At 42.2% G+C, this 12,562-nt stretch overlaps 1 protein-coding gene across 11 annotated transcripts in view; it reads right to left on the minus strand.

Moving 5' to 3' along the window:
* Positions 1–12,562, minus strand: part of MEGF11 (multiple EGF like domains 11) — a 739,878-nt gene that overhangs the window by 429,681 nt on the left and 297,635 nt on the right. For all 11 annotated transcript variants that reach the window (XM_069766385.1, XM_069766388.1, XM_069766379.1 and 8 more), the window contains exon 5: positions 11,551–11,643. In XM_069766385.1, the coding sequence (XP_069622486.1) occupies positions 11,551–11,643 (93 nt within the window). The remainder of the gene's footprint in view (positions 1–11,550; positions 11,644–12,562) is intronic.

Genomic DNA, 12,562 nt, shown 5'->3' on the forward strand with positions numbered 1-12,562 from the left:
CGGATCCATCTCGATAGTAGAAGGGGAAAAGATGAACCCCAAAAATGAAACCTTCTGCACACCGAAGAGACACTTTGATCCCTTCACGAACAAGGAATTAGCACGCAGTACCTGGAAAACCATTCTGACCTGCTTCACATGAGACTCCCAATCATCTGAGAAGATCAAAATGTCATCCAAGTAAACAATCAAGAATTTATCCAGATACTCACGGAAAATGTCATGCATAAAAGACTGAAAAACAGATGGAGCATTGGCAAGTCCGAACGGCATCACCAGATACTCAAAATGACCCTCGGGCGTATTAAATGCCGTTTTCCATTCATCTCCCTGCCTGATTCTCACCAGATTATACGCACCACGAAGATCAATCTTAGTAAACCAACTAGCCCCCTTAATCCGAGCAAACAAGTCAGAAATCAATGGCAAGGGATACTGAAACTTAACAGTGATCTTATTAAGAAGGCGGTAATCAATACACGGTCTTAGCGAACCATCCTTCTTGGCTACAAAAAAGAACCCTGCTCCCAATGGTGACGACGATGGGCGAATATGTCCCTTCTCCAGGGACTCCTTCACATAACTGCGCATAGCGGTGTGTTCAGGTACGGACAAATTAAATAAACGACCCTTAGGGAATTTACTACCAGGAATCAAATCGATAGCACAATCACAATTCCTATGCGGAGGTAGGGCATCAGACTTGGACTCTTCAAATACATCCTGAAAGTCCGACAAGAACTCTGGGATGTCAGAAGGAATGGATGACGAAATAGACAAAAATGGAACATCACCATGTACTCCCTGACAACCCCAGCTGGTTACCGACATAGAGTTCCAATCCAATACTGGATTATGGGTTTGTAGCCATGGCAACCCCAACACGACCACATCATGCAAATTATGCAGTACCAGAAAGCGAATAACCTCCTGATGTGCAGGAGCCATGCACATGGTCAGCTGGGCCCAGTACTGAGGCTTATTCTTGGCCAAAGGTGTAGCATCAATTCCTCTCAACGGAATAGGACACCGCAAAGGCTCCAAGAAAAATCCACAACGTTTAGCATAATCCAAATCCATCAGATTCAGGGCAGCGCCTGAATCCACAAACGCCATGACAGAATACGATGACAAAGAGCACATTAAGGTAATGGACAAAAGGAATTTGGACTGTACAGTACCAATAACGGCAGAGCTATCGAACCGCCTAGTGCGTTTAGGACAATTAGAAATAGCATGAGTAGAATCACCACAATAGAAACACAGTCTGTTCAGACGTCTGTGTTCTTGCCGTTCTACTTTAGTCATAGTCCTGTCGCACTGCATAGGCTCAGGTTTACTCTCAGACAATACCGCCAGATGGTGCACAGATTTACGCTCGCGCAAGCGACGACCGATCTGAATGGCCAAGGACATAGACTCATTCAAACCAGCAGGCATAGGAAATCCCACCATTACATCCTTAAGAGCTTCAGAGAGACCCTTTCTGAACAAAGCCGCTAGTGCAGATTCATTCCACAGAGTGAGTACTGACCACTTCCTAAATTTCTGACAATATACTTCTACATCATCCTGACCCTGGCATAAAGCCAGCAGATTTTTCTCAGCCTGATCCACTGAATTAGGCTCATCGTAAAGCAATCCCAGCGCCTGGAAAAATGCATCAACATTACTCAATGCAGAATCTCCTGGTGCAAGAGAAAACGCCCAGTCCTGTGGGTCACCGCGCAAAAAAGAAATAATAATCAAAACCTGTTGAATAGGATTACCAGAAGAATGAGGTTTCAAGGCCAAAAATAGCTTACAATTATTTCTGAAGCTCAGGAACTTAGTTCTGTCACCAAAAAACAAATCAGGAATCGGAATTCTTGGTTCTAGCATCGATTTCTGATCAATAGTATCTTGAATCTTTTGTACATTTACAACGAGATTATCCATTGAGGAGCACAGAGCCTGAATATCCATGTCCACAGCTGTGTCCTGAAGCACTCTAATGTCTAGGGGAAAAAAAAGACTGAAGACAGAGCTAAGAAAAAAAAATGATGTCAGGATTTCTTTTTTCCCTCTATTGGGAATCATTGGTGTGGCTCCTTGTACTGTTATGGCCGGCAATCAGGCAACACAGTGTGCAGTAATCAGCGCACATACAGAGATCTGGCAATAACCAAAAACAATAGGACAAGCTCTGAGACGTGGAATCTCTGTAGACTGCAGTACCTGATCTATCCTCACACAACTATAAGCAGCAGTGGATTGCGCCTATCACTACCTATGCAACTCGGCACTGCCTGAGGAGCTGACTAGCCTGAAGATAGAAATACAAGCCTGACTTACCTCAGAGAAATACCCCAAAGGAATAGGCAGCCCCCCACATATAATGACTGTTAGCAAGATGAAAAGACAAACGTAGGAATTAAATAGATTCAGCAAAGTGAGGCCCGATATTCTAGACAGAGCGAGGATAGCAAAGAGAACTATGCAGTCTACAAAAAACCCTAAAACGAAAACCACGCAAAGGGGCAAAAAGACCCACCGTGCCGAACTAACAGCACGGCGGTGCACCCCTTTGCTTCTCAGAGCTTCCAGCAAAAGATAATAGCAAGCTGGACAGAAAAAACAGAAAACAAACTAGAAGCACTTATCTAGCAGAGCAGCAGGCCCAAGGAAAGATGCAGTAGCTCAGATCCAACACTGGAACATTGACAAGGAGCAAGGAAGACAGACTCAGGTGGAGCTAAATAGCAAGGCAGCCAACGAGCTCACCAAAACACCTGAGGGAGGAAGCCCAGAGACTGCAATACCACTTGTGACCACAGAAGTGAACTCAGCCACAGAATTCACAACAGGAAATGCAGCATTTACCGGTGAATTTCAATAATAAAAATAGATCATTATTTCCCCATAGCTGTGCCATATAGTGCTCTGCACCGTTCATTATTTCCCCATAGCTGTGCCATATAGTGCCCTGCACTGTTCATTATTGCCCCATATAGGGCTCTGCACCGTTCATTATTTCCCCATAGCTGTGCCATATAGTGCTCTGCGCCGTTCATTATTGCCCTATAGCTCTGCCCCATATAGTGCTCTGCGCCGTTCATTATTGCCCTATAGCTGTGCCCCATATAGTGCTCTGCACCGTTCATTATTGCCCTATAGCTCTGCCCCATATAGTGCTCTGCGCCGTTCATTATTTCCCCATAGCTGTGCCCCATATAGTGCTCTGCGCCATTCATTATTGCCCTATAGCTGTGCCCCATATAGTGCTCTGCACCGTTCATTATTGCCCTATAGCTGTGCCCCATATAGTGCTCTGCACCGTTCATATTTCCCCATAGAAAGCTCTGCCATTGTCACTGCTGCTGCAGTAAAAAAAAACAAAAAAAAAAACACATACTCTTCTCTCTTGCTTGCAGCTCCCGGCGTCCGGTCCCGGCGTCTCGTCCCGGCGTCTCTGCACTGACTGATCAGGCAGAGGGCGCTGCGCACACTATATGCGTCATCGCGCCCTCTGACCTGAACAGTCACAGCGCAGAGACGCCGGGAAGATGGAGCGGCACCGGGAAGATGGAGCGGCGCCCGGCGGCTGGAACGTGGACAGGTGACTATGCGATACTTACCTGGTCCCGGCGTCCGGCTCCTTCTCCCGGACAGCTGTCTTCGGTGCCGCAGCTTCTTCCTCTATCAGCGGTCACCGTTACCGCTGATTAGAGAAATGAATAGGCGGCTCCACCCCTATGGGAGGTGGAGCCGCCTATTCATTTCTCTAATGAGCGGTCACACGTGACCGCTGATAGAGGAAGAACTGCAGCACCGAAGACCGTGGGACTGCAGGGGGAGCGCCAGGATCGCTGGAAGCAGGTAAGTATGCCTCAGCGCCCTCTCCCCCTCACCCGCCGACCCTGCCACCCACCTTGACTCGAGTATAAGCCGAGAGGGGCACTTTCAGCCCAAAAATTTGGGCTGAAAATCTCAGCTTATACTCGAGTATATACGGTATTATAGCACCAACATTTTCCGCAGCGCTTTACAGTTTGCACACATTATCATCGCTGTCCTTGATGGGGCTCACAATCTAAATTCCCTATAAGTATGTCTTTTTGAATGTGGGAGGAAATCAGAGTACCTGGAGGAAACCCACGCAAACATACAAACTCCTTGCAGATGTTGTTCTTGGTGGGATTCGAACCTACGACCCCAGCGCTGCAAGACTGCAGTGCTATCCACTGAGCCACCGTGCCGCCCTGACTGTTTGCACTTTTCCAAAAATGCAGGTAAACAACTTTATTTGAAGCATGTGATGATCGTTCAAATTCACCTGTGGTAAGTAACATGTGGGGACAATATGAATATCACACATGAAACCAGATAAAAAGGGAAATGTAACTCAATCTTTGCATTGTGTGTGCCACACTAATCATTGAGAACAGAAAGAGAAGAGAACCATCTGATGGTTTAAGAACCAAAATTGTTGCAAAATATTAACAATCTCAAGGTTACAAGTCTATCTCCAGAGATCTTGATGTTCCTTTGTCCACGGTATGCAACATAGTCAAGAAGTTTAGAACTTATGGCACTGTAGCTAATCTCCCTGGACGTGGATGGCAGAGAAATATTGATGAAAGGTGGCAACGCAGGACAGTCTGGACGGTGGATACGAAGCCCCAATCAAGCTCCAAAGAAATTGAAGCTGTCCTGCAGGCTCAAGGTCCATCAGTGTCAGTGCCAACTATCCGTCGACATTTGAATGAAATGAAACATTATGGCAGGAGACCCAGGGGGACACCACTGAGCACTAAGAGACATAAAAAAGCTACACAGCAGTTTGCGACAAAGTATGTGAGTAAGCCAAAATCCTTCTGGGAAAGCATCTTGTAGACAGATGAGACTAAGATAGAGCATTGTGGTAAAGCACAGCATTCTAAGGTTTACCCAAAACCGAATGAGGCCTACAAAGAAAGGAACCCAGTACCTACAGTTAAATATGGTGGAGGTTCAAAGATGTTTATGGGTTGGTTTGCTGCCTCTGGCACTGATGTCTTGACTGTGTGAAAGGCATCATGAAATCTCAAGATTACCAAAGGATTTTTGGTCGTATCCTAGGTCGTGGGTCTTCCAACAGGGCAATGACCCCAAATATACTAAAAAGAAGCAACCAGAAATGAATAGAAACAAAGCACTGGAGAGTTGTGAAGTGGCCAGCAATGACTCCGGATCTAAATACCATTGAACACCTGAAGATAAATCTTAAAATTGCTGTTGGGAGAAAGCATCCTTCAAATATGAGAGACCTGGAGCAGTTTGCATAAAGACAAGAGTAGTCCAAAATTCTAGCTGAAAGGTGTAAGAAGCTTGTGATGGTTATAGGAAGTGACTGGATGCAATTATTTATTCCAAAGGGTGTACAACCAAATATTAAGTTGACGATGCAAACTATTTTGTCTTGCCCATTTTTGGGGTTGAGCGTGAAATTATGTCCAATTTGCTTTTTTTCTCTGTTGTTTTTTTTTCTATTATTCCAATACACACAAATTAAATAAACAATTTCACGGGTGCCAACACTTTTGGACATGATTGTATCTGCCTTTGCCCACATTGTGCAAATAGTATACAGCTCCCATGGAGATAGGCATTCCCTCAGCCCCACAGAAGAGAATGAAGTGGAGATGAAGTATGCCCACCCAGGTCTGGGGTGGTCCCTTGGAGAGGTGATAAATGTATTTAGTGTAAAAATCCTATTTAATAGACTGATGAGTTTCAAGGAATGATAACTCCAACCCCCAAATAGGCACTGTGTAGATGACAGATCCCGTTAATGACAAATCTTCAGTGCTTTACAATAGCGCACTTTCAGTATTTACATGTACATTGCCAGTCATTGACTACATCCAACAATTCATTGTATCTTTATGCTGAGAAAGAAATATCACTGAAAAGGATTATATTGTGCAACAGAAAAATTAGGCCAGACAATATAAAGAAGAAGGAGGATCTATGGAGAGCTCATCACATGAGGCAACACTACAAATACAGGAAAGCGTACAGTATGTAATTTGTGCTTTCAACCGAGCTATCACTTAATGGGTAACGGAAATACTGGAAGACAGTTTCCATTTAAAAATTGGCAAAGAGCGAAACGGAATAATAACACATGTGAAATCACACGAGGGCAGATCAATATTTATCCAGACATCAAACGCTCCATAAAACATACCTGTACTATGATACTAGAAATAGGCACCGGACACAAGGTATACGGCAAACAAGCAAACTGATGCAAAGTATACTGGAAATACGGGCGTGTGAATGAGGCCTAACTGTCTGGAATTCACATGTAACATTATTAATAGGGGCTGCCATCGCTTTACACAGATAATATTAGTAGAAATAATACTAGAATAAGACGTTCCAACAGCGGACAGGAAAGGACCGCCTATCGACTACATGAGATCCAGCCAGCGAACCTTTAATGGCCGGAATAACTGGGCCGACCCCACTTCTATGTACACAACATGTCCTATGTGCATACATCATCATTTTATTGGCAGCACATCTGTTGCTTACGCAATATTACGTATTACCGAAAACTTTGATTTTTAACAAGTGTTTTGCTCATTCTTACGAATGCTCGCTCCCCGATCACCGGCCCATCAAATGGCCCCAGAGTCACTCAGTTGTCTTTTACAGGTAAATATTTGGCTGCATTTGTGTTTGAGCGTTTTTCTATTGTTTTGGAGGTTTTGTGAAAATGATGAAAATACAGATTTAACATCTCCTTTTAACATTGCTTTTATCAATAAATGTCAGTTTTCCCTTTTAACTTCTCTTAGCTTATACATGAGAGCACTCACTGCAATGCTTTTTTTCCTTTTATTGTTTCATTCCATTTTTTTTTATTTGGGGATTTTGTGAAAAGGATGTGAACAGAGCCTCGGAGTGCTTTCATTTATTAAATGACTGTAAATGTGATTATTATAAAACGTGTTTTATGTATCTGTGACTCCAATCTATGTGATGTCACAGAAGAAATTAAAATTAAAACTACTAATACTTATTTAAGTGGCATAAGTCAGTTGATATGATACGGCCAAAAGCTAATCCAAAATATTGTGTTAACTTGCAACAAAAATCACATGGTATGCGAGAATGCACCCTAAGGGCTTATTAATGCGTCATTTGCCAGTAATTTGCACCAATGTCTGCTTGCCAGAAGCAGGAGTGGAATTAACCTTAGAAAAACTATAATTGACATATTTACACCTGTTCTGCCTTTTGGAAACACTCCTGGTTTTGGAATAAAATGACAGATGAAATACTGGTCAAAAAATATTGATGTGTGAATGAGGCCTAATGGTATGGTTACATGTATGATCGCAAGTAGCAATCACAGCTGAGGCATGGGTGTCATGCAGCTGAATTCAGACAGTCACAGTGAATGTCAGACAGATCCATGATCTTGTGGACTACAGCTGTCACTCAAAAACTCTGAAAATTAAACTACAAAAATTCCGTGATGAGCATAATTCTCCATTTCATTAAAAAATTAACTCATTTAGAATTTGAAGGCCGCAACACATCTAAAAAAAAATGGTACAAGGCCACGTCTACCATTTTGCAGCATCCCTTCTTTTTACAATAGACTGTAAACATTTGGGAAGGTGGAAACCAGTTTCCAGAGTTTTGGGAGAGGAATGATGTCCCCTTCATGTCTGATGTAGGATTCTCGCTGCTCAACAATCCTTGGGTCTTTGCTGGATTTTTCATTTCATAATGGGCCAAGTCTATTCCAACGGTGAAAGGTCTGCACTGCAGGCAGCCAGTTCATCACTTGAACTCTTCTTCTGCGAAACCAGGCTGTTGTGATGGATGCAATATGTGGTTAAGCATTGTCTTGTCAAAATATCCAAGGTCTTCCCCGAAATAGATGTAGTAGGGCAGGGAGCGTATGTTGTTCTAAAACGTCTATATGATGCTCAGCACTGATAGCATCTTTTATAGATGTGTAAGCTGCCCATGTTATAGGCTCTAATAAAGGGGTCCCCAACCTGTAGCTTGGTAGCCACATGTGGCTCGCGGTCCCATGAATTGTGGCTCGCGTCTGTCTGCCAGCTTGGTGCATTAGTTCCAGATTTAGTAAACTGGTATGAAGAGCACATCTCTAAATGGTGAATTTTGTGAGTAGCCCTGCACAGAAGAGCAGACCTGGGTACCTAGCTACTGGTCTTGGGGGATTAGAGATAATTTAAGTATGGTACACTGGAGAGAGGATGATAGTACCGGTCAGAGGAGGTGCTTGAAGATGGACGTGACTATGTTGGGAGTGCATGATGGGAGAATGCTGAATGGGGGTTTAGTGGGAACTTCTGGATCTTGGTATACTACTTCAGGGTGATTTGTGTGGAAAAGCTTTGGTTATCATTATACCCGTAATAGGGGCTTTGGTTGCCATTACTGTGAGGAGAGCAGGAGCTGGATGTCGCTCGCGACCCTCTTGCAGAGCTGAATGTGGCTCTCAAGGTACGAAAGGTTGGGGACCACTGCTAATACAACTTCATACCATCAGAGATCTAGGACTTTGAACTGTGTGCTGATAACAAGCTGGATGGTCCCTCTCCTGTCAGGTCTGCAGGCCTCAGCACCTATGATGACCATAAAGAATTTCAAATTTTGATTCCTCTAACCACAGAACAATATTGTGCCTCAGTCTATTTTAAATGAGCTTTGGCTCACAGAAGATGGCATTGTGTTGATATATGGCTTCTTCTTTGCATGATAGAGCTTTAACTTGCATTTGTGGATTGCACAGAGATCTGTATTCACAATTTATGGAAGTATTTATGAGCCCATTCAGTGATTTGCATTACCAAAGTATGTCTGTTTTTAGTGCAGTATTGCCTGAAGACCTGTAGATTGCGAGCATCCATTATTGACCGTCGCCCTTGTTCCTTATGCACATGGATTTCTCCAGAATCTCTGAATATCCCACCATCAATAGTACATAACATTATCAAAAAGTCAATGTCTTTCCAATGTTACATTGCCGAATATGTTACTGAAATTGTTCCACAATTTTTAGACTCCGTTGTTCACAGATTAGTGATCCTCTGACCGTCTTTGCTTCTGGGAGACTCTGCCTCTATAACATGCCCTTTCTATACACAGGCATGTGATTGTGTTGAAAATTAACTCTCCAGCTGCTCTTCATTAACAACATTTACTTTTCCAGCAATTTGTTAACCCTTTCCCAACTTTTTTGAGATGTGTTGCTGCCAGTTAATTTTTTTGAAAAATGTCTAACTTTAACTTGCTGATCTGTGTTGTACATTCTGTCGTGAATAAAACATGGATATAAGAGACTTCCAAATCATTGCATTCTTGTTTCCTTCACAGTTTACAAAGCATCTCAACATTTTTGGAATTGGAATTGCACAATAAATTACGCTGTGAGGCTGAAACATCAAAAACCTTTTCATTGCCAAATTTTAGTACACCTTTTGTGAAGTTTTTGAGCCAAAACCAGAAATGGACTAAAAGAAATATAATAGAATTTTGACTTCTCCATCCCGCTGGATCCACTTTTGCCTTTAACTCAATTGCAGCAAAAACTACATCTGAGGCTACGTCTCACAACTACTGTACGTGTGTGTGTTTCCTCCATGTGTCAGATTTCCTCTGGATTTTGCAGCAGAGAGATAAATCCGCAGCAAAATCTGCAGACAGGCTAAATACATACACCGTGTGCAGAATTATTAGGCAAGTTGTATTTTAGAGGATTATTTTTATTATTGATCAACAACTATGTTCTCAATCAATCCAAAAGACTTATAAATATCAAAGCTTAATATTTTTGGAAGTTGGAGTTTTTTTTTTTTTAGATTTAGCTATCTTAGGAGGATATCTGTTTGTGCAGGTAACTATTACCGTGCAGAATTATTAGGCAACTTAATAAAAACCAAATATAATCCCATCTCACTTGTTTATTTTCACCAGGTAAACCAATATAACTTCACAAAATTTAGAAATAAACATTTCTGACATGCAAAAACAAAACCCCCAAAAATGAGTGACCAATATAGCCACCTTTCTTTATGATAACACTCAACAGCCTTCCATCCATAGATTCTGTCAGTTGCTTGATCTGTTTACGATCAACATTGCGTGCAGCAGCCACAACACAGCATCCCAGACACTGTTCCGAGAGGTGGACTGTTTCCCCTCCCTGTAGATCTCACATTTTATGAGGGACCACAGGTTCTCTATGGGGTTCAGATCAGGTGAACAAGGGAGACATGTCATTATTTTTTCTTCTTTGGGACCTTTACTGGCCAGCCATGCTGTGGAGTAGTTGGACGCATGTGATGGAGCATTGTCCTGCATGAAAATCATGTTTTTCTTGAACGATACCGACTTCTTCCTGTACCACTGCTTGAAGTTGTCTTCCAGCAACTGGCAGTAGGTCTGGAAGTTGAGCTTCACTCCATCCTCAACCCGAAAAGGTCCCACAAGTTCATCTTTGATGATACCAGCCCATACCAGTACCCCACCTCCACCTTGCTGGCGTCTGAGTAGAAGTGGAGCTCTCTGCCCTTTACTGATCCAGACTCTGGCCCATCAAGAGTCACTCTCATTTCATCAGTCCATAAAACCTTTGAAAAGTCAGTCTTAAGATATTTCTTGGCCCAGTCTTGACATTTTATCTTATGTTTCTTGTTCAAAGGTGGTTGTTTTTCAGCCTTCTTTACCTTGGCCATGTCCCTGAGTATCACACACCTTGTGCTTTTTGTTACTCCAGCAACAGTGCAGCTCTGAAATATGGCAAAACTGGTGGCAAATGGCATCTTGGCAGCTTCAAGCTTGACTTTCTTTAATTCACGGGCAGTTATTTTGCACCTTGTTTGCCCAACACGCTTCTTGCGACCCTGTTGGCTATTTGCCATGAAACGCTTGATTGTTCGGTGATCATGCTTCAAAAGTTTGGCAATTTCAAGACTTCTGCATCCCTCTGCAAGACATCTCACAATTTTGGACTTTTCAGAGCCTGTCAAATCTCTCTTCTGACCCATTTTGCCAAAGGAAAGGAATTTGCCTAATAATTCTGCACAGTAATAATTACCTGCACAGATATCCTCCTAAGATAGCTAAATCTAAAAAAAAAACCCACTCCAATTTCCAAAAATATTAAGCTTTGATATTTATGAGTCTTTTGGGTTGATTGAGAACATAGTTGTTGATCAATAATAAAAATAATCCTCTAAAATACAACGTGCCTAATAATTCTGCACACAGTGTATAGTGTTCATACACTACGTTCAATGTGGCCATTGTTAGGCCTATATATCTCATGAACTTATACACACGATAGTAGGCGCCATCGCTATGTGTACGTAGCCCGAGCTCCACAGTGAAATCTGCGACATTGCATCACTCGCAGAAGGTGTCGCTTACATTTTAACGTTTTCTACCACGAATAAGCATTTACTTAGCGTTTATTGACCATCTGTAATTTTTATTTAGATTTTATAGAGGCTGTATTATGTATCATTGAGAACTCACCACTAGAGCAGTCTGCACCTCCCCATCCTGGCTCACAGTGACAAGTATCTGGTGACACGCACCTCCCATGGACACATTCCTCCGTACAGAGGGCTGTAAAGAAAAGTAAAAAAAGTTAGAAAATTTACTTAAAGCACATACAAAAACGGAAGGAAAAAAGATAGAAACAGCTATTTACAGTGTATGAAGCACAATTACTCTGCTCCTATTTTTTTTAGGGCACAATCACGTGGCCATATTACAATTTTGAGTATGGTCCATATATAAGAAAGAAAAGTACCGTAGTTTGTCATCACAAAATCACTTACGGTATATTTTTTAAGATCAGGTTTTTATCTATTTTTTTTTATTTTTGATAATATTTTCCATCTATATAAATAAAATCGTGCAAGATTCACACTGGCTACTAATTCTAAGAATAGACTCATATTTCCTGTTATGTAGAGATGACTCCTATACACACAGAAGATAACATCGGATCTAACATTGAAGGTAACATGTCAGGCGCTTCATGCTGACCGATCTGCAGGCAGCATGAATCACAGCCCGACTGCACTATTGTGGTTGGCATTTCAGAGAACATGTACAGTACTCTAAAGATCTGGCTGGGAACCATAACCGGAGACCATAGCTGGAGATCAGACTAGATAAACTCCGCCCCTGGCCACCTCTTTCCAGCATCACCTGCCCTGCAGGTGATTGACAGGTCTCTCCCTTGTGTATACTAAGTGAAAGACCACCTGGAGCTGTGCAAGGAGAAAGGAAAACAATGGCAATGGATTTTCAAAGTCTATTTCATCTTAAACACTAAACCATTTCAGAGAATAATAAACTCGGCTGCAATCATGCAGCCAGGATGAGATTCATGCAGTCTGCTGTTTGGGAACCAAAATTTTACTTTAAAAATAAGTAATGGTCACAGCTAACCTCCTCTCTTTTTCTTCACAATGACCTTTGCCAAAAACAGAGCATGCTTGGAAAATACTTGTATACAAATTAATAGTGTCAAAGC

This window comes from Ranitomeya imitator, chromosome 4 (genome assembly GCF_032444005.1).
Source record: "Ranitomeya imitator isolate aRanImi1 chromosome 4, aRanImi1.pri, whole genome shotgun sequence".
Taxonomy (NCBI): Eukaryota; Metazoa; Chordata; class Amphibia; order Anura; family Dendrobatidae; genus Ranitomeya; species Ranitomeya imitator.